This window comes from Lontra canadensis, unplaced genomic scaffold (assembly GCF_010015895.1).
Source record: "Lontra canadensis isolate GAN:19392208 unplaced genomic scaffold, GSC_riverotter_1.0 scaffold6, whole genome shotgun sequence".
NCBI lineage: Eukaryota > Metazoa > Chordata > Mammalia > Carnivora > Mustelidae > Lontra > Lontra canadensis.
The window spans coordinates 2,756,273-2,781,102 of NW_022631000.1; the positions used below are offsets into that span (position 1 = coordinate 2,756,273).

Genomic DNA, 24,830 nt, shown 5'->3' on the forward strand with positions numbered 1-24,830 from the left:
GATTCTCTCCCTCTCCCACTGCTCTTCCCCTCAATCATGCTCTCTCTCTAAAATAAATAATATTTTTTAAAAACTGCTAGAACTAATCAATGAATTAAGTAAAGTTACAGGATATAGCAGGATCCATGTACAGACACCAATTACACTTCTGTACATTAACAACCAACTATTTGAAAAAGAAAAATAATCTATTTTATAATAGCATCTAAAACAATAACAACCTTAGGAATAAATTTAACCAAGGTGGTAACAGATCTATGTAGTGAAAACTGTAAGAATTTGATGAAAGGTTAAAGATGACACACATAAATGGAAGCATATGCTGTATTCATGGATTGAAAAAATTAATATTGTTAAAATGTTGATACTAGCCAAAGACATCTTCAGATTCAATGCAATCTCTATTAAAACTCCAATGGCATTTTAGAAAGAGAAAAAAACAATCCTAACATTCATAAGGAACTACAAAAGACCCTGAATATACAAAGCAATCCTGAGAAAGAAGAACAAAACCAAAGGCAATTACACCTCCTGATTTTAAACTACTTTATGAAGCAACTATATTACAAAGCAATATAGTAATTTGATTATAGTAGTTGAAACAGTGACATATTGACATAAAAACAGACATATAGACCAAAGGGACAGAATTTAGAGTCCATAAATAAACCCAAACATATACAGTCAACTAATATTACAAAGGAGCCAAGAAAATACCCAATGGGGAAAGGATCATCTTCTCAATAAATCGCATTGGGAAAACTGGGTAATTAAACACAAAAGAATGAAAGTGGACCTTTATCTTACACCACTCAAAAAAATTAATTCAAAATGGAATAAAGACTTAAAAATAAGACCTTAAACTGTAAAACTCATAGAAGAAAACATAGGGGGAAAAGCTCCTTGATATTAGTCTTGGAAATTATTTTTTAATATAACATCAAAAACAAAGGCAACAAGTAAAAATTAATAAGTGGAACTACATCAAACTGAAATGCTTCTGCATAGCAAAGGAAATAATCAACAAAATGAAAAGGTAACATGCAGAATCAGAGAAAATATTGGCAAATCATATGTCTGATAAGAGGTTAATATCCCAAAAATATTAGGAACTCCTACAACTCAATAGTAAGAACAAATAATCTGATTAAAAATGGGCAGAGGAGGGAGGGAGGGGCAAGATGGTGGAGAAATAGGAGACCCTGTTTCACTCCCCTAAAGTGAGCTAATTATCTACCAGAACACTCTGAAAACCCATGAAATCAGCCTGAGATGCAGGATTATACACTTCTGGATCTCTATGGGGGCAAAAGGCACCAGTGGAGACGTAAAGTGGAGTGGGAACTCTCGGACTGTTATCAGAGGATAAACAGAAGAGGGAGGGAGCCGCCAGAAGCAACCCATTGGAAAGTAATACCCCAATAAGAAAGTGCCCTGTGATCGGGAACCAGCATTAACTTGGAGTCCGGTTAAAAGCACTCAAAAAGAGCAAAAGATCTTAAGGGGCAACTGGTGGAATCCAGTGGTCACGGCATGGGCCTAAGCCCACGGACCCAGGACAGCCACCGACAGCAACCACCTGTGCCAAAGAGAGTGCAGCAGAGCCTCCAGTTCCTGGTCCTGGAGCCCCCGGCTATGAGAAGCTTGCAACACCACTAGGCTGGGCACACTCCCACCAGTAGTGAGGGAGTCTGGTGGGTGCTCTCTAGTACCACAGCCTTTTGCACTCTGCATGTACTGCAGGACCGGGGTCTCACCAGTTACTCCCCACCCATGCCTGAAAAAGTTCTGCATGGGCGCTAGCCAGCAGTCTCTTGGACCAGCCAAGGGTCTGGACGCTCCCAGCCAGTGCCTGAAGGTTCTCAGCCCAATCTCTAGCTGGATTCCTCAGCAGCAGCAGCCACTGTGCCACTGAGCGCACCAGCAACATGGGCCTGGTTCCCAGACAGCAGTCCCGGCAAAGGCACCACCGGAAGTGGACTCCCTAGATCAATATCGTTCACGGTATTGGCACGGTATTGACACGGAGGTGCAGAGACAAGTGGGCCCTTCAGGTGACCTCTGAGACAGTGGCTGGGGACACGCACAGCCTGTGGGAGGTTGCGTGATTCAGCGGGGTTTGTGGAGAGGGAGTCTGTGTGTTCTGGACCACCCAGAGGGAAGCAGGCTGAGGCTTCTCTCTGAGATGGAGGTCTGGGTGCAGTCTGCTTTCCACTAAACCTTCTAAAAGCCACAAAAAGCCATCAAAAACAAAAACAAAAACTCCAGAGAACAAGAGCCTGAAAAACCAGTCTCAACAGAGCCCAGCCCATTGATAGGAAGCAGGAGAACTCAACCCAAGCAAGATTGCCTGAAAAACCAAGCAAGACTGCCTGAAAACCCCCCAGAAAGCCAGCCAAAAGAATGAGAGGACAACCATCACAGGGTCCCCATAAAACTATAAAACCCCAATATCAGGAGAAAACAATATATTAAGCTCCCAATATTGCCCTAAAACCTGTATATTTCAGAGATATAGCTTTTTTTTTAATTCATTCACACGATTCTTGTTCTTTTAATTTCTTTAACCTAACTACCATTACAATTAGAGGTTTAATACAACTTACTCCATAATAATGTCTTAACTTGAACTTTTCTCATACATATACCTGTGTTTTTCTTTTTCTTCTCTTTTTTCTTTTCTTTTTTTAAAAAAATACATACATATATATATATATATACACATGCTTCAGGGTAATCCTTTTTCCCTATTCAATACTACGCCTATATACAAACTAGTTTTAATCTCCCTTTATCTCTGGAAAGTTGAGTCCTTTAACAAAGATAACAAGATACATCCAGGAAAACCAAAATAAACTTCCTTGCCCACATCTAGGATTTATATCCCCCCTCCCATCTTTTTCTTCTGTCAGTGTTTCTGTGTATTTGTTTTTGTTCTGGTATTATATAAATCTTATTCTTGGGATTCATTTTGACTGGGTTCTTTTCTTTTTTGCTTTCTTGTCAATTACTTTTGTCAGTCTTTTTGTTTGTCTCTTTTTGTTTATATACCTTATAAATCTTACTTTTGGGGCTCATTCTGCCTGGGTTTTGTTTTGTTTTGTTTTTCTTTCTGTCTTTTTCTCTTTGTTTTTTTTCTTTTTTCTTTCTTTTTGGTGGTGACTTCCAATTGCTCTGAAGTGTTCCAGGATGAACCTTCCCTGGATCATGGTTGATATATTCAGCAATAAATCCCCTCAACCATCTCTCACCAAAATGACTAGGAGGAGGAACACCCAAAAGAATAAAAACTCAGAGACTGTGCCCTCTCCATCAGAACTATTGGATATAGACATAAACAGTATGTCAGAAAGGGAATTTAGGGTAACAGTTATCCAGGCAATGGCTAGGTTAGAGAAAACCATTAGTGACAACATAGAATCTCTAAGGGCAGAAGTGAGAGCCACCAGGGCGGAAGTTAAAAAGCTATCAATGAGACTGAATCTGATCTAACTACTCTAACAGCTAGGGTAACAGAGGCGGAAGATAGAATTAGTGATCTAGAGGACAAAATGATAGAGAAAAAGGATCAGGAGGCACAGAACAAACAGCTTAGAAGCCATGAAAACAGAATTAGGGAAATAAATGATGCCATGAAATATTCCAACATCAGAATTATTGAGATCCCTGAGGGGGTGGAAGAAGACAGTAGACTAGAAGATATAGTTGAACAAATTCTGAATGAAAATTTTCCCAATCTGGGGAATGGAACCATTATTCATGTCCTAGAGGTGAAAAGAACACCCCCCTTCCCCAGATCAACGAGTCTAGAAAGACCTCGAGGCACTTAATTGTGAAGCTGATGAATCATAATTTTAGACAGGAGGTTCTGAGGGCAGCTGGGGGAAGAGTTTCCTTATGTACAGAGAAAGGTCCATCAGAATAATGTCAGACTTGTCCACAGAAACCTGGCAAGACATATTCAGGGCACTGAATGAGAATAATATGCAGCCAAGAATACTTTATCCAGTAAGGTTGACATTCAAAATGGATGGAGAGATAAAGATCTTCCAAGACCAACAAGGTTTAAAAGAGTATGTGACCACCAAGCTGGCATGACAAGAAATATTAAGGGGTCTTCTATAAAAGAAGAAAGAACCCAAGAGTGACATAGAACAGAAATTTACAGAGAAAATCTATAGAAACAGGGACTTCACAGGCAACATGATGTCAATAAAAAACATATCTTTCAATAATCACTCTCAATGTGAATGTCCTAAATGCTCCCATAAAATGGCACAGGGCTGCAGACTGGATAAAATGACAGGACCCGTCCATATGCTGTCTATGAAAGACCCATTTGGAGCCTAAAGATACATCCAGACTGAAAGTGAAGGGATGGAGAACCATCCTTCCTGCCAATGGGCCTCAAAAGAAAGCTGGGGTAGTGATTCTCATATCAGATAGATCAGATTTTAAACTAAAGACTGTAGTCAGAGATACAGAAGGACACCACTCATTCTTAAGGGGTCTATCCACCAAGAAGATCTAACAATTGTAAATATTTATGCCCCCAACATGGGAGCAGCCAACTACATAAGCCAACTGTTAATCAAAATAAAGAGTCATATTGATATGAATACATTAATAGTAGGGGATCTTAACATGCCACTCTTAGTAACAGACAGATCATCCAAGCAGAAAATCCATAAAGAAACAAGAGCTTCGAATGACACATTGGACCAGATGGACCTAATAGATATATATAGAACATTCCACCCTAAAACAACAAAACACTCATTATTCTCAAGCACATGTGGAGCTTTCTCCAGAATAGACCATATACTGGGTCACAAACAGGGCTCAACGATACCAAAAGATTGAGATTATTCCCTGCATATTCTCAGACCAACATGCTTTGAAACTGGAGCTAAACCACAAGAAAAAGTTTGGAAGGAATTCAAACACTTGTAAGAGTGTTTGGAGATTCCTTAAGCTAAAGACCACACTGCTTAAGAATGTTTGGATCAACCAGGAAATCAAAGAAGAACTTAAACAATTCATTGAAACCAAAGAGAATGAAGACACATTGGTCCAAAACCTATAGGATACGGCAAAGGCAGTCCTAAGGGGGAAAGTACATAGCCATTCAAGCCTCACTCAAAAAAAAACTGAAAAATCCAGAATACACCAGCTCTCTTTACACCTTAAAGAACTGGAAAATCAATAACAAATTAAGCCAATCCCATGCACAAGAAGGGAAATAATCAAGATTAGAGCAGAGATCAATGAGATAGAAACTAGAGATACAATAGAACACATCAATGAAACCGGAAGGTGGTTTTTTGAAAGAATCAGAAAAATTGATAAGCCAGTGGCCAAACTAATCCAAAAGAAAAGAGAGGACCCAAATTAATAAAATTATGAATGAAAGGGGGAGATCATGAAGAACACCAAGGAAACAGAAACAATCACCAGAAATTATTATTAACAGCTATATGTCAATAAGTTAAGCTTCCAAAACTGAATCAGGAAGAAATTGACAACATGAATAGGCCAATATCTAGTAAAAAGACTGAAGCAGTGATCAAAAATCTCCCCCAAAAAAACAAGAGCCCAGGACCTGACAGATTCCCTGGGGAATTATACCAAACATTCAAAGAAGAAATAATACCTATTCTCCTGAAGCTATTTCAAAAAATAGAAATAGAAGGAAAACTTCTAGACTCTTTCTATGAAGCCAGCATTATCCTGATCCACAAACCAGGCAAAGACCCCACCAAAAAGGAGAATTTCAGACCAATATTCCTGATGAATATGGATGCCAAGATTCTCAACAAGATACTAACTAATAGGATTCAACAGTACATTGAAAAGATTATCCACCATGACCAGGTGGAATTTACCCCTGGGATGCAAGGGTGGTTCAACATTTGCAAATCAACCAATGTGATAGAATGAATCAATAAGAGAAGAGAAAAGAACCACATGGTCCTCTCAACTGATGCAGAAAAAGCATTTGACAAGATAAACAGTATCTGTTCCCAATTAAAATGCTTCAAACTATAGGGATAGAGGGAACATTCCTCAACTTCATAAAATCCATTTATGAAAAACCCACAGTGAATATCATTCTCAGTGGAGAAAAGCTGACAGCCTTCCCTTTGGGATCAGGAACACGACAGGGATGCCCACTCTCACCACTCTTGTTCAACATAGTACTAGAAGTCCTAGCAACAGCAATCAGACAAGAGAAAGAAATAAACGGTATTCAATTGGCAAAGAAGTCAAACTCTCTCTCTTCGAAGATGACATGATACTTTATATGGAAAACCCAAAAGACTCCATACCCAAACTACTAGAACTCATTCAGCAATTCAGTAATGTGGCAGGATACAAAATCAATGCACAGAAATCCGTTGCTCTCTTATACACTAACAATGAAAATATGGAAAGTGAAATTAGAGAATTGATTCGATTTACTATAGCACCAAGAACCATAAGATACCTGGGAATAAACCTAACCAAAGAGGTAAAGGATCTATACTCAAGAAACTACAAAACACTCATGAAAGAAATTGAAGAAGACACAAAAAGATGGAAAAGCATTCCATGCTCATGGATTGGAAGAATAAACATTGTTAAAATGTCTATACAACCTAGAGCAATTTATACTTTCAATGCCATCCTGATCAAAATTCCACTGGCATTTTTCAAACAGCTGGAACAAACAATCCAAAAATCTGTATGGAAACAGAAGAGACCCTGAATTGCTAAGGAAATGTTGAAAAAGAAAAACAAAACTGGGGGTATCACATTGCCTAATTTCAAGCTTTACTACAAAGCTATGATCACCAAGAGATCATGGTACTGGCACAAAAACAGACACACAGACCAGTAGTAGAGAGACTAGTTATGGACCCACAACTCTATGATCAACTAATCTTCAACGGAATGGGTAAAAATATCCAATGGTAAAAAGACAGTCTCTTCAACAAATGGTGCTGGGAAAATTTGACAGTTATGTATAGAAGAATGAAATTTGACCATTCTCTTATACCATATGCAAAGATAAACTTGAAATGGAAAAAAGACCTCAACGTGAGGCAGGAATCTATCAAAATCCTAGAAGGGAACATAGGCAGTAATCTTTTCGACATCGGCCCTTGCATCTTCTTTCAAGATATGTCTCCAAAGGCAAAGGAAACAAAAGCGAAAGTGAACTTTTGGGACTTCATCAAGTTCAAAAGCTTCTGCAAAGCAAAGGAAATAGTCAACAGACAAAGAGGCAACCCAGAGAATGGGAGAAGATATTCACAAATGACACTACAGACAAAGGGCTGATATCCAAGATCTATACAGAACTCCTCAAACTCAACCCACACAAAACAGATAATCACATCAAAAAAATGGTCAGAAGACATGAACAGACACTTCTCCAAAGAAGACATACAAATGGCTAACAGACACTTGAAAAAATTTTCATCATTATTAGCCATCAGGGAGATTCAAATCAAAACCACATTGGGATACCACCTTACATCAGTTAGAATGGCCAAAATTAACAGGACAGGAAATAACATGTGTTGGAGAGGATGTAGACAGAGAGGAACCCTCTTACACTGTTGGTGGGAATGCAAGTTGGTGCAGCCGCTTTGGAAAACAGTGCGGAGAATCCTTAAATTTAAAAATAGCGCTACCCTATGACCCTCAAACTGCACTATTTGGGTATTTACCCCAAAGATACAGATGTAGTGAAAAGTAGGGCCATCTGTACCCCTATGTTCATAGCAGCAATGGCCATGGTCGCCAAACTGTGGAAAGAGCCAAGATGCCCTTCAACAGATGAATGAATAAAGAAGATATGATCCATATATTCAATAGAGTATTATGCCTCCAGCAGAAAGGATGAATACCTAACTTTGTATCAACATGGATGGGACTGGAGGAGATTATGCTGAGTGAAATAAGTCAAGCAGAGAAAGTCAATTATCACATGGTTTCACTTACTTGTGGAGCATGAAGAATAACATGGAGGACATTGGGAGTTGGAGAGGAGAAGTGAGTTGGGGGAAATCGGAGGGGGAGATGAACCATGAGAGACTGTGGACTCTGAGAAACAAACTGCAGGTTTTGGAGGGGAGGAGGGTAGGGGGTTGGGTGAGCCTGGTGGTGGGTATTGGGGAGTGCATGTATTGCATGGAGCACTGGGTGTGGTGCATAAACAATGAATCTTGGAACACTGGAAAAATATTTAATTTGATTTAAAAAATAAAAATAAAAAAAATAAAAATGAGCAGAGGATTTGAATAGATATTTTTCCAAAAAGACTTACAAATGGCCCTAAGTATATAAAAAGATGTTCAAAGATGTTAATCGTCAGGGAAATGCAAATCAAAACCACAATGAGACATTACCTCATACCTGTCAAAATTGCTAATATCAAGAAGACAAGAGATAATAGGTGTGGCAATGATATGGGGAAAAGTGAACCCTGTTCATATTGGTGGGAATATAAACTAGTATAGCCATTACAGTAAACAATATAGAGTTTCCTCAAAAAATTAAAAATAAAACCACCATATAATAGAGTAATCCCATTTCTGGGTACATACACAAAGGAAATGAAATCAGTATATCAAAGAGATACCAACACCCCTTTGTTCACTCCAACATTATTCACAGTAGCCAAGATATGGAAACAACCTAAGTGTCTATCAGAGGATGAATGGATAATAAAAGATGCGGTGTACACACACACACACACACACACACACACACACACACACACAATGGAATACTTTTCATCCATGAGGAAGAAGGAAATCCTGCTGTTTGTGACAACATGGATGGATCTTAAGGATATTATGCTAAGTGATATGAACTAGACAGAGAAAGACAAATACTGCCTGATGTGACTTATATGTGGAATCTAAAAAAGCTGAACTCTCATAAATAGAGACAAGAATAATGATTTCCATGGGTGGGGGGGGTGGGGAAATGAGGAGAAGTGGGTCCAAGGGTACAACATCCAGTTATAAGATGAATAAGTTCTGGAAATCTAATGTTAAACATGGTGACTATAATTAACAATGCTGTATTACATACTTGAAAATTGCTAAGAGAGCTCGTAAATATTTTCACCACAAAAAAAAAAAAAAGGTAATTATGTGAGGTGATGGAAGTGTTAACTAACCCTACCATGGTAATCATTTCCCAATAAGTGTATCGAATCATCATGTACACCTTGAACTTATATAATATTATATGTCAACTATATCACAGTAAACTTGGGAAGGAAAAAAGGAATGGTCCCGATGGAAAGAGCAAGAGTTTAATTCCAGATAAATGAAAAGTCAACAAATTCAAGTCCAGAGTGTGAAAGGAAAACAAATTAAGAAAAATTACCAGCTTTTGTCTTGCCAAAAGCTCAGGTTCTTAAAAGGCCTTCCTTTGGTTTATAAATCTTATGTTAGGAAAAGAGGTATGATATTGTAATTTTTATATATATATAGATATATATATATATATATATATATCTATATATATATATATATCTGGTTTTAGTGTCTATAATTCCTGGCTCACAGATCCCAAAACCCTTGGAATTGCCTAAGTGTTGAGAGTTATTAAAGTGTCTTTTGTTATGTTAATGGAGTAACTTTTAGAGGGCACCTATGGATGGGTACTTGTTGCCAATGAAGCCAACCATGTGATTAAGGGGTTGGAATTTCCAGTCCCACCCTGTGACCTCCATGGAGGCGAGAGGGCCTAGAGGTTGAATCAGTTACCAATGGCTGATGATTTAATTGATCATACCTATCTAATGAAGCCTCCATAAAAATCCAAGGATAGAGTCCAAAGAGTGTGGCTTAGTGAACACCTGGAGATAAGAGGAGAGCAGCATACCTGGTGAGAGCTTACAAGCTCTGCACCCCTTACCACCTACCTTGTCCTATGCATCTCTTCTATCAGGCTGTTCTGAGTTTTATCTTTTATAACAAATCAATAATCTAGTAAATAAAATGTTTGAGTTCTGTGAGCCATCCTAGGAAATTAACCAAACTTGAGAAGGAGGTCATGGGAACCTGTGATTTATAGCTGGTTGGTCAAAAGCACAGGTAGCAATGTAGGCTTGCAACAACTGGTGTCTGAAGTGGAAGTGGATAGGGAGGTGCAGTTTTACAGAACTGAACCCTTAACCTGTGGAATCTGATGCTATCTCTGGGGAGATACTGTCAGAATTGAATTGAATGCTTGAACACCCAGCTGGTGTCTGGAGAATTACATGGTGCTGTGTGGGAACACTCCCCCCTCACATATTGGAAACTGACTCTCAGAACCATGTGGGTGTATGCAAATGTGTGAATAAAACAGACATGTCACATTTTAGAATAGGAATCTTGAATCATATAGTTTAACCTTGCCTATTGAAGATAAGAAACTGAGTCTCATGGAAGTGAAATGTCCACAGTCACAGAAAATTGAGAAAAAAATCAGAACTACACTCCTGAGTTTCTAGAGTTCTCAGTCCCAGTGCTTTGCCCACTATAACAGACTGTCATTGAGAGATACGTATAAGTATACATCACCAGAAGGCGAAAGGATTCCCAGAGGAGAAACTAGAACTAACAGCCTTGGCAGTCCATTCTTACTCAGGTTAGCCTATGTCCACAGGTCTGTAAGACCCAGGTAAACAGAACAAAGAGAGAGAGGAAAGCCCATTTTCTAATACGTAAATATCTACTATGTTGAATATGGAGGTTGTATAGACTGAAAACTTTTTTCCTTTTCCATTTCTTTTTCTAGTATCTAAAACCATATATGCATTCAAGGAGAAGCAAGAAGGTCATTTGCTCAATGCCAAGTTTGTTCCACAAAAAAGTAATTAGGATGATGACAATCATACCATACCAGGGAATTCACTCTAAAACCACATCTAGAGATGTGTTAAAACCATACATTCATCCAGCTGAGTCAGACATATTTATACCCTTGCAAATTCTACATGTGAATTTTTTCAAAATGCCAAGTGAAATGTTTAAGCACTTTAACCTGGGCTGAAAAAATTGAGTTTTATCAGACAGATCTTATGACTTGACACACATTAGGAAAACAGCTCCATCCTTAATGAAAAAGAAATTCTCAAACAATATACACAATTTCAGTATATCTACAAATTAAATGCCTTTTCATTCCATAAAAATTAAAAGTAATACAGAATATCTCTAATAAAAGTCAAGTCACAAATAGGCCACATAAAAAGTGAAAGTAGGCAACTTGATTTTTTTTTTTTTTTAGTGAGAGAAAGACAGCACGAGTGGGGGGACAGGGCACAAAGGCAGAGGGAGAGACAGAATCTCAATAGACTCCTCCACCCTGAGTGGGAGCCTGAGGTGGGGCTCCAACTTAGGACCCTGAGATTGTGAACCAAGATGAAACGAAGTCAGATGCTTAACTGACTGAGCTACCACAACTTGACTTTTTAAATAAGGATGACCTTCTACTCCAAATAAGTGCCCTCTAAAAAATGGCATGGCAATGAAGCCTTGTCATACACTGTGAAAGGTATAATATCTATATGCCAGTAATAGCACTTCATTTATTTTTATGGGAATAGATGTTCCCATAGTAACAAATTCAACTCAAAAATTCTTTTAGTTCAGTGTAGCATATTAACTTATACTGGCCCAATTTCACTTCTGTGAATGCCAATTGAAAAGCTTGCTAGTGCTATAGAAAGCATACTGTGCAACATGTGATTTTCCAAGTTAGGATGCCAAAAGGTGTCAAATTCAATATCCCAACATTTTTACCTCAATTTCTAAAAATCAAATCTGTAAAAAAATTTAACCTCCTTTCTATAAAAGAACAAAATCTTAACAGTTTGCCCCCCCAAAAGAAGGAAAACCAATAGCCACACAATTCTAATTAATCATTCTTTTTCTTCATGTCTTATTATCATCCATTAACAATCCCACTGTCTCCTCAAACTGTCACTGAACGCCCCACAGTTACCACTATTCAAAAAACTGAAAGATTGGCTTTAATGCAAATGGAGCCACATTGCAGACACCACGTGAGCCCATTTAGTCAGTGCTTATCTTCATTAAAGGGCCAGGCCCTTTCAGCCAAACCTTAACTACTTTCTGCAACAGGGGTACATAAGCCTAAGAATACCAGATCTTCCTGGTTTTCAAAAGAAGTTGGAAATCTAATTTTCTTGCAAAAATATCCTAATTGTTAAATGTTAGCTTCTTTTAATATTTGGCCCCAATGGGGTGCTTGGATGGCTCAATCATTCAGTGTCTGCCTTTGGTTTAGGTCAAGAGCCCAGCTTCCTGGGATTGAGCCCCACATCAGGCTCCCTGTGCAGCAGGAAGCCTGCTTCTTCCTCTCCCACTCCCTCTGCTTGTGCTCCTTCTCTTGCTGTCTCTCTCTCTGTCAAATAAATAAATTAAATCTTAAAAAAAAAAAAAAATTGGCTCCAAAGTACAAGCTTACAGCTGGATCCAGCTGGCTGGTTTCTAGCTTGCAACCTCTGGCTCATATAGAAATTCCTATCTTTAGAACATCACTCTGTGGTTAGAGAAGCCTGAGAAGAATAGGGTGAGAAGGACTGAAGACTAGTGGTGCCATGTTCACAGAGAATCACCATCCTCTGCCACTGCATTCAGGATGGACTCCTACCACTGCATCACCTTACCTGTGGAAAAGTCTGTCTACCAGACTGGAAACTTCATGAGGGCAAACCCAGACCTTTATTCATCTTAGTTTCCCCAGCATTTGGCACGTGAAAGCACACGATAAATATATTTGAAGGAATGAATAAGTGATTGAATAAATAAACACCAAATAATGTAATTTCTAGTGTCAATCCCCCCTACCTTCTTTCTCCAATATGGAACTCAGTGAAAGGAGTATTTCTAATGACACCACATTTCAATACTGAGCTGCTCTATAATGGAGTATAAGAAATGGCTGCTTGTATTAATGGCTAAGTGAATTTGGGGTCGACTTTGTAAATGTTCATTGCAGGATTAAAGTCAAGAAACAAGTATTTCAAAAAGCTTCTGCGAGACAGAAAAGTCTCAGGGGAATAGGAGTAGGGAATGTAGAAGGGAGTCCCCCTACTCTATGTGGTAACAAAAGATTCACAAATGCTTTGTAACCAGGTTGGGTCTAGGGGTACTAGATGCCTCTCTATGGGTGAAGTGGCAAGTGGAGGGGTTTGGAGGGGATAAAGGATCACCCAGGAGAGCGGGGTGGTAAAAACAAAAAGGAACATTCATTCCATGATGTTTCTGTGCAAATGGGAATGATTTCAGTACAGATTAAAAGGAGGCCTGATTTTGAATCCCTGTCATTTGTTGGCTAGCTGCTATTTTTATTCTTTTCTTTCTCTCTCCCATATACACGCTATTCTATATGCTTTGGAGTCTACATTTTTCTTCAATACAATCTTCAGAATGCAAATCTATACTCTATGTACCTATGTACATCGATTTATAGTCTTGGCTATAAAAACTACTTCTGAGTAACTTTTAGAGAACAACTCAGTGGGTACTTATAATTTAATTATTACCAAATAATCATAAACCATAAGTAAGGTTTATACCACATGGAGAGCTTGGCAATTAACCAGTGCAGACTTCATTTAATCACAGCAGAAGGCTTAAATTTTCTGAACCAATACTTCGGACTCTGGAGCTGACAACTGTGAATAATGTTCCAAGGATGATGTAAGAAAATATTTGAAATAGGAACAGCTCAGGAAATTCATGATGCCAAAGTAAGCAGGTGAGTGTATAAAGAAGAGAAGTTTGAGGGCCTGATTCTAGGCATAAAACATAGAAACATACTTACCAGAATGGATGGTGGGGTTGACAGAAGACTTGAGCTTTGGGTGTTCCAAACTAGGTCTTCAGTTTCAGGAAGTAAAACTCCTCTCACTGAAGAAAGAACATTTTTAGTTGAGACAATATTGTATATGAGCTTCAGGGACAACTAAAAACCAGGTTGTTCCTTTTTAATAGTTTAGATTTTGGCACAACAGATAAGGGAGACTTGCTTAGAAAATGGTGGTTTTTTTCTTAATTTTTCTTTAAAGATTTTATTTATTTATTTCATAGAGAGAGAGAGAGATCATAAGTAGGCAGAGATGCAGGCAGAAAGAGAGGGGGAAGCAGGCTCCCTGTTGAGCAGAGAGCCAGATGTGGGGCTCAATCCCAGGACTCTGAGATCATGACCTGAGCCGAAGGCAGAGGCTTAACCCACTCAGCCACCCAGGTGCCCCATAAAGTGTTGTTATTTTATTCAGGTATTTTACTTATATTGAGAGAGGGAAACTGAAAGACTCCATAAAAATCTGCTTTTTCCTCTTTTTCCTGCTTCTGTTCTTACTAGGACCTGTACTCTCACTTTACACATGCCTCATGGAACAGTGTACGTCCTCCTTGTAAGGGATAAGTTAAAGATTTTTCTAGAGTCTTCCAGCACAACAGATAACATCAAAGAAAGGGCCACGGGAGAATGATGTGACAAGGCCATCATATGTATATTCCAGACCACAGGCACCAAACATCTCAATGCCAAGACCTCCTGGCTCCTAGGAATAGGAGGCTTATGAAGGACACCTGGAACACTGTCCTTGTTCTAGCTGGTTCCCGGATGCCTGAGAGGACATGTACACCAGACTACAATCCTCACTAAAAACCCCAGCCCCCAAGTAAAGACACAACTGTCTCCTTTTCTAAGTTTCCCAGATACTGTGTCTGTATCTGCTCTCTCTATATATATCTTCAATAAACTCTGCTCTCTCCCTTCCTGAAGCTTGTGCTTGATGTCTATCCTGCATATCACCAAGGATGCTCTTGGCTGTTCCTGTGGGGCCCTCTCTGGGTCCTTGGACCTGGCCTGCCGGCATTACTATTAACAAAATCTATCTGATTTATAAGACTCCAGCATAAAATATTGTCATTATTACATTTAAGACATTCCTATATTATTTCTTTTTCTTCCTTCAAGCATTGTTTACTCTTTTCAAGATTCCTGTAAAGCAGATATTTTTAAGTTGGTTTTTTTTTTTCATTTTAATAAGGATGTTAAACTGAACTTCCACCTTATTTGGTTGATGCTAAGAATTATAAAAAATTATTTCCTCGGGCGCCTGGGTGGTTCAGTTGGTTAAGTGGCTGCCTTTGGCTCAGGTCATGATCCCAGGGTCCTGGGGTCAAGCCCTGCATCAGGCTCCCTGCTCCACAGAGAGGCTGCTTCTTTCTCTCCCTCTGCTCTGCTTACTTGTGTTCTCTACCTCTCTGTCAAAGAAATAAATAAAATCTTAAAAAAAAAAAAAAGATTTCCTCTTTGACAGAAAGTATCTGAAAAATGGGTTAGGACACCAGACAGTTTACAGAGCTCTATACCAATATTAAAGAGCAATAAAGGTAAGATAGCAGATTATATAACATAATTCAACAAAGGCTTACTGAATCCTTGCTAATTACTACAGACTTTGATAAAGTTGAGACTATAAACATTAATAAAGCCAAGTTTCTCCTATGCAAGTAAGTATTCCCTATGTCAGAGAGATAAATACAAATTATAAAATGATGTGAGTGGCATATATACAATGTATGGGATACAAAGAAGAAATTGATTTTGCCTGAAGGGGAAAGGGAATCTATAAAAGCTAAAGGAAAAAAAAAAAAAAAAAGGATTGCCATGACTTGATCTGGTGTATGCACTAAAAACAAAAGCAGGATCTCTCTTTATTCAGCTGTTATCACTGGCCTGACTTAAAGGGATCAATGAGAAGCAAAAACCCCTATTTGACTTAAGTATTTCCCAAAACTCTTTTTCAATTGTGTATTCAGTTATCTTGTCCTCTATAGAAAATAAGCACATGGATCAAGGATTAAAATGATGACCAGGTTATCTAGAAAGCTACAGCCATTCAGAATTCTGAGTTGGCATGACAACTCAGATTTTAGACACAAACTTTTGTGCAACTGAAACATACATCTAATGAAAGGTCAACACACCTGAATTAGTTTCTCCTGTATATCCTAAAGCTTTTGTTAGATTTGCTTAGAAATTCTCAGCTGCTAAACTCCTTTTTAGGACACCTTCCAGAAGTTAGCTCTACAACCATAAAAAGAAGACCTTCCTAAGCTGTTTGTGGATTTAGTTTCCTAAACAATCTCACTTTACCTCCTGCATACCTTAATCTCCATGCCATTTCTTCCACTACCCTCGTTAATAACCTTGGTGTTTGTAAATTCTGCTCAGTTTAGGTTCCCATCTCCTTCAGGTCATGACTTCCCAGCTTCATTTTTTTCTCAGATCCCAATATCCAGATTTCTAGGACCTTCTGCCTACTTGCTGTCCCCCTAGGTAGCTCCCAGTTAGTCTATATCAGCTTTGCCAAAAGGACTTCAGCAATTTCAGATTATAACAAGCCTCTTCTCCTTTCACTATTTTATTTGGCTCAGGTAATCCAACAAGATTCAACAACAAGAAAGAAGTATATGAGAAAATAAGCCCAGGATACCTGCACTGCTCCAAAATACAAAGGTTCTTTCATGTTTTAGAACTGATAGCCCACTATCACTATCATCTATGAAGAAAGAGTTTCTCCACTTTAGGAGCCATTGGTTAAGCTTTCTGGCTCTTGGTTTCTGTTCAGGTCGTGATCTCAAGGTGGTAAGATAAAGCCCCATACTCAGTGGGGAGTCTGCTTCAGATTCTCTCTCCTCTCCCTTCTCCCCTCCCCCAATTTATGCTCTCTTTAAAATAAATAAATCTCTAAATAAATAAATAAATAAATAAATAAATAAAGAGTTTCTCCGTTTCAAAGTCCCATATAACCCATATGACGTCCAGGCCACTTTGGGGCTCTGTCTCAGCACACTGTCGTTTTAAGGAAACATCAGTCTAGCAGCCAAAATAATTGAAAAGCAATTTAAAGTTTTAGTGAAGCCCTCAAAAATTATCTTCTTTAGGAAGTGAGGAATTATACATAGTAAAATTTCATTAAAGCTTTTCTCTCTCTTTTCTCTCTCGTCTGTGTTTGTGTTTGTTTATTTATACACACACACAGGCCTAGGGGATAACTGCCTGAAAAAATACAGATTCTTTTCTCTTAAGAAAATGTGGGAATCAAAGAGACTATCAAAATGCATCATTGTTAGTATTGTCTCTCATTCATGGGTTTTCCTGTTTGGTAGCTGCTACGTTTCGCATGCCATCATTTCAGTAAAATATACTCCATGGACATCTTAAAGGCTAAAGGACCCATGAAAGAAGATGTCATAAAGACATAAACATGAAGGAGTAGGTAATTTAATAGAACATCATGTCCCTGATGAGTTAAACTGTTGCAACACTAGTAACCAGACTTTTTTCTTTTTTTTAAGATTTTATTTATTTATTTGACACAGAGAGAGAGACCACATGCAGACAGAGAGGCAGGCAGAGAGAGGGGGGAAACAGGCTCCCTGCTGAGCAGAGAGCCAGAGACAGGGCTTGAACCCAGCACCCTGAGATCATGACCTGAGCCAAAGGCAGAGGCTTAACCCACTGAGCCACCCAGGCACCCCAGTAACCAGATTCCTAGTAAACTTTAGTCTGAGATTAACTAGATCCCTCTTTAGCCTCTAAATCCCAAGTACTCAAACCCTCCTTGATGAACACTTGATTTCAGATCATAACTGGATCTTTCCAGCTATCCAAGTTCAAACTTGGGACTGAATTCTCCGGGATTCTGCCTATCAACCAGTATCAGTTCTTCTTTGACCAAGATCTTCCCTGAACTTTTCTGAGCTGCTCTTTTGTCTCCTGCTCTCTGGTTTTTAAGTCTTAACACCAGTCAATTTGCCTGTGGAGAATTACTGTGTTGGTTGCCCCAGCAGCACTATAACCTATTCCAATTCATGCTTGCCGGTTCTACTTCTCTTTTTCTTATATGCTGCTCCCATTTTCCTAAACTATTTCTAAAATATCATGCAGTTCTCTACTTTCCCCACTGTTTGTGGCCTTTTGTCTACCAATACTCCTAAGAGCTCCTGATTGATCTATCCCAAATACCTGCATGGCTAAAGCTCCATTCACGTCAGGACGGCTCCTTTCTCATTCCATCTAGAGAATGATCAGAACCACAGATATTTAAGGAAATTGGTTTTCACCAGAGTATACTGGAAAGGAAACTAAAGCTGTACAAGGACTTCATGATGCATATCAACTCACCATTGATAAGCTGAAGGGAGTCAGGATCTGGATTCAAAGAGGAGTTCCCCAACAAAAAATTCTGATGAAGGGTCTCAGCAATATAATCTCTGAAGTTACTAATTGCATAAACAGCAGTGGGTTTATCATCCAGTTCCACAAGACCATGGTTTTCCACCTTGTTGGAATGAAGGCTAATCAGGTCCCAGGTGGTATTGCTGATGGCCTCACCATTGAAGGTAACTGCATAATGAACATCTATACCACTATGGATGGAAAGAGAGGACAGATTAGGCCCTGCTAAGGAAGCGCAAAGAAAGGAGCTTTGAACCCATGGAGTACAAACACTACACCTGATGGGGGGTTGGGGGGGGTCTCAAAAAGCATGGATTCCACCGCCATTCTCTGCAGACTCTGGACAACCTTTTGCCATTCCTTCCTGCTTCCTAGAGAACAGAGGCTCATAGCTCTCGACCTTGCATTATATGTAAACACATTCTTCCCCACCATTCTCCCTGCTTCTTTCCTCCTTCAGAGCCAAGAGCTCCTCTCCACTAATAGCCAGCCTCCTTCTTTCCCTATTAGCATTTCTCTTCCCGGATTTAAAACAAACAAATAAACAAACAAACAAACAAAACCTTCTAACTACACCCAACAAGGGGTAATCCTCTCATCTCTCTTTCTTACTGTTGTTGTATAGATTATGTACTCCACAATGAGAGGTAGGTCCTGAAGAAATGAAGAAGCTTAATTACTAAATTACTAAAACACAGTTATTGGGAAGGAAAATATGAAATACTTGGAAATAAAGCAAATTGATGACTTGTGATTTTTTTTTTAATATCATCCTAGAATGTTTTCTAATATGACAGTTATCTAAGTCTCTCAGGAGATGGAATTTTGTTTGATAGTCCAGACAATTTACAGTCCTGTAAAGTTTGATACTAAACTGTAATAAAACTATTAAGATGTTATCTGGGGTTTTTCTGGCCTGGTAGCAATGATGACTCCAAAGTTTATGATTTTACTACCCTAAACCTTTCCCAAATTGACTACATAAATTTCTGTTTTTCAAATGCTCTACTAACTAGCTTTCATTTTTCCACTGGCTCCTTCACTAATGAGCTGAATAAAACCTTAGTGAGCTAACAACTGTCTGAGACTGGGCTTTTTTACTATTTACCTTTCCATAAGCAAACAAAGAGACTTCTTAGAATAAAGGGTAGAGTAAAAATACATAAATCGTAGTTGACATGCCATTTGATATTTTCTTAAATAATCGTTTTGGAGAAATAACACTAGACTATGAAATTTTTAAGCCAATAAAAATACTCCTTCTAGACTCTCAGATTTCTCTAACAACTAAAAGCTAACATTTTAAGAGTGCTTACCATGTGACAGGTATTTCATATGCTTTATCTCATTTAATCTTCATAATAACCCTGTGAAGGTTTTATTATCTTCAGATTATTATTAAAGAAACTGAGCTTTAAAGAAGTTAGAAGACTTGCCTAAAATTTTAAAACATGTAAGTGGTAGAGTCCAGATTTAAACACAGACACCCTGACTCCAGCACCTAAATTCTGAACTACTATGCTATACTCTCAGCAGGTTTATTTAAACTATTATCCAAAAAATTCATTGTGAGGACAGCTTTGCTCTAGTCATCACTCTGGCTTCCCACCAGTCTGTGATGAGACACAGCCATCAGAAGCAGGACCCAGCAAGTCACACCAAGATACTTCTGGAAGACAGAAGAACACTACTTTCCCAAAGATAAACACTCAAGAAAGACAGGCAATGGAAACAATTTGCCTCCTTCAGAGATTCTGTAGGAGTAAAATGACTCCCAAATCAAAGCATACAAATAATTTAAGTACTTCTCCCTTTTAACTTACTTATACATCATTATATATAATCAAAGAATATACAGCTTTTGTGATTTTTGTAAAAAGATTTTGTTTAAAGTGACTGCCTTTCAGTCTCTCCTTGAATTTCCATCCCCAGTGTTCAGCACGGGACCTGGCACTAAGGGGCCCCCAGTACCTACTAAATAAATAGAAATCTAACCTCGTCTGAATATAAAAAGAAAACTACAATCTAATTAAGGTATTCAAAAATCTGAACAAAAAGTATCAACATAATAAGAATGATCTCATGGAGTCTAGGAAAAAGGATTAGTCAATTAATTTATTTCACTATTTAGTAGAAATCTTCAGACCAACGTATTGTGGGTTCCTTGTAAAAAGAGATCCCTAGATTGGATATGCCACAACAAGCTAGCACAGCTTGATGATGCTGGCCATTAAAATCACCCAACTTCCAGGCACCTGGGTGACTTAGTTAGTTAAGCAGCTAAAGGTCGGCCTTTGGCTCAGGTCGTAATCCTAGGGTCCTGGAATGGAGCCTCTGCTCAGTGAGAAGCCTGCTTCTCTCTCAAAAATGGGTAAATAAAATCTTTAAAAAAAAAAAAAAATCACCCAACTTCTTTTCTCTTATTTCAAGCTTGCAAAGGAAACTTTTGCAAAGTGCCTACAGAATTTCCTGTAGGGAAAGAATGCATAAGCCAGACAATGCAATAATTGGTCAGTTGGCAGATCTCTTGTTTTAAATAAATCAATTGGCGTCCTAGACAATGCATCATACCTTATGATTTCGTAAGCATGAATTGGTCTTAAGAGACCTGCCCTTCCTGAGAGTACAGGACCTGTCCTGAGCCTGCTTCCTGCAGATTCATACCCTGAACTATAGAGGACACCATGAAAGTGACATCCCTCACCAGCCATACAAGTAGCCAGGCCTCTTTGATGTTTTTGGCCTAATCTGAGTAACTTCCATAAGGTTTTCCTCCCAGATCTGATAAGCTACTGCTTCTAATGGGGTGGTTTAGGGGGCTTGAAATTAGTAACTGAGTATTTTGACATCCTAATGCTCTACAAAGTGGTAAGACATCAGCTTGTTGTCTAGAACTTCTTTCAGTCTCTTAATTTTTCATGTCAGAATATATTGATTCATGGGTAATTCCTGATCTTCTTTTGTAAAGCTATAAATTCAGAAAAATATGCTAAAATAACCAAATGATAGCCCCGAGGTAGAATAAAACAGTAAGAGAGACACCTACTGGTCAGAACTTGCCACACAGAATGTGTCCCAAGCCTCCAGCACAATGCTTGGCTCATAGTAGTTCAATTAATACTTTTGAAAATAATAAAAGAATAAATGGCCAATTTTATTCACTAATGCAGGCAGATAAGGCAACTAAATTTGTGCCACTTAAATGACAGTATGATACTCCCTACTTAATCTGAAAAATTTTGTCTCTAAATACCAAAGTCTCTAAAGTTTTCATCCTAAAGAGCATGCATTATCCTCATACATTTGTGACTTCTGAGTAATCATTTTTTTAAAGATGTTATTTATTTATTTGAGAGAGGGAGAGAGAACAAGCAGAAGGAGGGGGAGAGAGAGGGAGAAACAGAGTGCCTGCTAAGTAGGGAGCCTGATGAGGGGCTGGATCCCAGGACCCTGAGATCATGACCTGAACCGAAGGCAGAGGCTTAACCAACTGACCCATCCAGGTGCCCAATGCATAATCATTTTAGAGATATTACTTCATAACCAGAACCCAACCCTGAGGAAGTGCATGCTCTTTCCAAACTCTGTGGGATAGACCATGACTACATCTCCAGAAAGGTGAGCTTCTTGGGGTCTTTGCACAACCTATTTCATGCTAAGACAGAAAGCACTAATAAGGAAAAAAATGGGAAAAATGTCTGTGCCACTTAGCACTTGAGTTCATTCCCATGCTATGCACAAAATTAGACAAGGAGAATCAGAGCTTCACTGAGACTCTACCATGTTCCTTTCATGACTTTTAAATATCACAGGGAGAAGATCAAGAGAAATGTTCCTGGATCAAGAAATCTGAGCAAATTAAGCAGTATGGGTTAGATTACTGGCCTTATCCTTTATTGACAAAATATAATCTGCCTCCCAACATTTCCCTTAGACATATAAAAATAACACCTCTATTGTAGTCTACCTTGTTTAGTGAGGATAAATTCATTAAAGAAGATAAAAATGCCTCAGAGATATGCTGCAATTCACTACCATGTTTTTGTCCTGGAAAGAGAACTCAAAGAAATGCTGATGGTATCAGGAAACCATCTATCTTCGGAGCCAAGAATGTCCCTATGACCCAAAACAGACTGAGTTCTGGCATGGTAAATGTAGCAGAGAGACATCTCAGGATGAGGGACAGAATAAAAGAAAGTCAAGAGCCCAGGGAAGTACATAAGCAGAATGCACATTGAAAGACAAAACATAATCTGATTAAAGAAAGCTGTCCACTCTCCACACTCAGCACCTCCAAGTTTACCAGCCGCCACTGTATTATCCTCTTTCATCTTCTAAACTAGACTAACCCAGCTGCTATATAAAGGAAAATTTCTCTTTCTGACAGCTATTTCCAGAAACATCAATCACGTGGAGGTGAAATTTATCCTTTCTCATTCTCTTCCCTCAAATGCCCTGATTGGCTGTTTGACATATGCAGATTTTCAACATAAGAAATAATAGTATCAATCCTCATTAAGATCAACCAAAATAAAGATATTTCAGAGAAACTCAGATACCCTATAAAATTTCTTCTTACAAAGCCTGGAGCTGAAGTTTTGAAGTATACCAGGAAGATGCATTGCTGACTCACTTCAAATGGGTAATCTACTAACTTAAAATAATGTGTGCACCTGGAGAGGTACAAAGCAAATAGAAAATTCCATATGGATATAAATGCTTACAGAGAGGGAGAAAGAGAGTGGTTATGTATTATATAAATGGACTATATCTGTGCCACACATTTATTCACCCACAGTCCAGAATACAAGTATACCAAAAAGTTAGGAATCAATTCCATCAACAGGGTAATAACTGACAATACTGAACAATTTTGTTAACCTAGGTTAACAATTCTCTCATAAAATCTAATGGCTTCATATTGGTATCTGTGTCCCTATAGAGGACTTAGCATTCAGTCACTGGATATCATTCTTTTGGTCATAACATGACCAAAAACTCTCATAACCCTGATCAAAAGTCTCAGGGTTAAACATGAGAGTTTGGGTTGTTTTAATATTCTAATCATGCCAAGAGGGCAACAACTAAACAATCAGGCCTTTCAGTTGAGTACTGATCAACAACACATATACCTATAACATATACACACAGAACAGTTTACATACACTTAAAATACAGAAACCAAAATTCTGAGTACCTTGGTCAAAATATCTGAAACCTCCTAGTTATATAACTTATGGCAAATCAATTTGTCAGTCTCGGGCAAAATATCCTCACTTCCAGAAGGAGAATGACTAGTAATCCTCATTTTCACTATCTCAAGTGGATATTAAGAAAATAAAATGAAAAAATAAGAAAGAACCAGTAATTTGACAGATCTATGAAAGCATTTTTCATTAGATTCTGTGTTCCTAGAGGAAATAAACCGAGTTATTAATTTTTGTAGGTATAGGGTTTGTCCAATTAGTAGGCACTTAGTAAACACTTAAATAACATAAATAAAAATGAGGAAGTCAGAAAGCTCTTTTCAAATAAAAAATATTACGATGAGGTAGTATTACTGTATGTCTAAACACGTCCATAGTTTACACATAAATTTGCTTCATGAATTCTATTTACACATATCAATCTTGTAAGAGAAAATGAATTTTAAATAAATTTGAATCCAAAAACAAAAACGGACAAGCAACCTCCAGAAAGGGTATTGATTATGTTTTTATATTACGCCCTTTCTAAGAAATTCCAGAGAGCAGCTGTTTTTGCAAATGAACTACTATAGAGATCAGCTCTCTCCCTTTTCTAAGAAATTCCAGAGAGCAGCTGTTTTTGCAAATGAACTACTATAGAGATCAGCTCTCTCCCTTAGTGACATTTGATTATATTATTGAATGACATAGTACCTTGAGAGTGTTTACATTACTGGTGGGTTTTATTCCTATTTTAAATTAAGTGTAACTCAAATATTTAACAGTCAACAGTCTATGACAAGGATCTGTATACTATAGCCTTCGAGCTAAATCCAGCCCAGTGTCTATGAGTTCACAGATTTTATATTTTTAAGTAGTTGAAAAAATAAAAACAAGAACAATATTTTGGACATGTGAAAATTACATGAAATTCAGATTTCAGTTTCCATAAATTTTTATTGGAATATAGCCATGCTCATTCATTTTGAGTGTATTATCTATATCTATATTCATTTGATGGCTGAGTTAAGTAGTTGCAACAGAGAAGAAATGGCCTGAAAAGCTTAAAATATTTACTAACTAACCCTTAAGTAAAAAAGTTTGCCAACCCCCAATCTGTAAGGAGATGGATGCTAATTTTGAAAGTTATAAAAGAATTGAGCCATGCTCCCTTGGAACCTAGGGCTACCGAATTTTCTAAACTATCTTTTCAATCTGTGGACTGTATGAAAAGTACCAAAAAGTACTCTACCTGCCATTTTCCTTGGGGGACCTGAAAATAAAAATTAAACATGTTAAGTAGAGTTTAAGACAGTTATAATTGTCACATCATTCATCAAAGTGCAAGTTCTTAATCTATTTCTT

At 38.1% G+C, this 24,830-nt stretch overlaps 1 protein-coding gene across 1 annotated transcript in view; it reads right to left on the reverse strand.

The window, feature by feature from the left end:
* Positions 1-24,830, reverse strand: part of IMPG2 (interphotoreceptor matrix proteoglycan 2) — an 80,052-nt gene that overhangs the window by 18,711 nt on the left and 36,511 nt on the right. The window contains exons 8-10 of the mRNA XM_032852063.1: positions 24,718-24,738; positions 18,226-18,470; positions 13,846-13,931 (exon numbers count right to left, since the gene is read on the reverse strand). Coding sequence (XP_032707954.1) covers positions 13,846-13,931; positions 18,226-18,470; positions 24,718-24,738 — 352 coding nt within the window. The remainder of the gene's footprint in view (positions 1-13,845; positions 13,932-18,225; positions 18,471-24,717; positions 24,739-24,830) is intronic.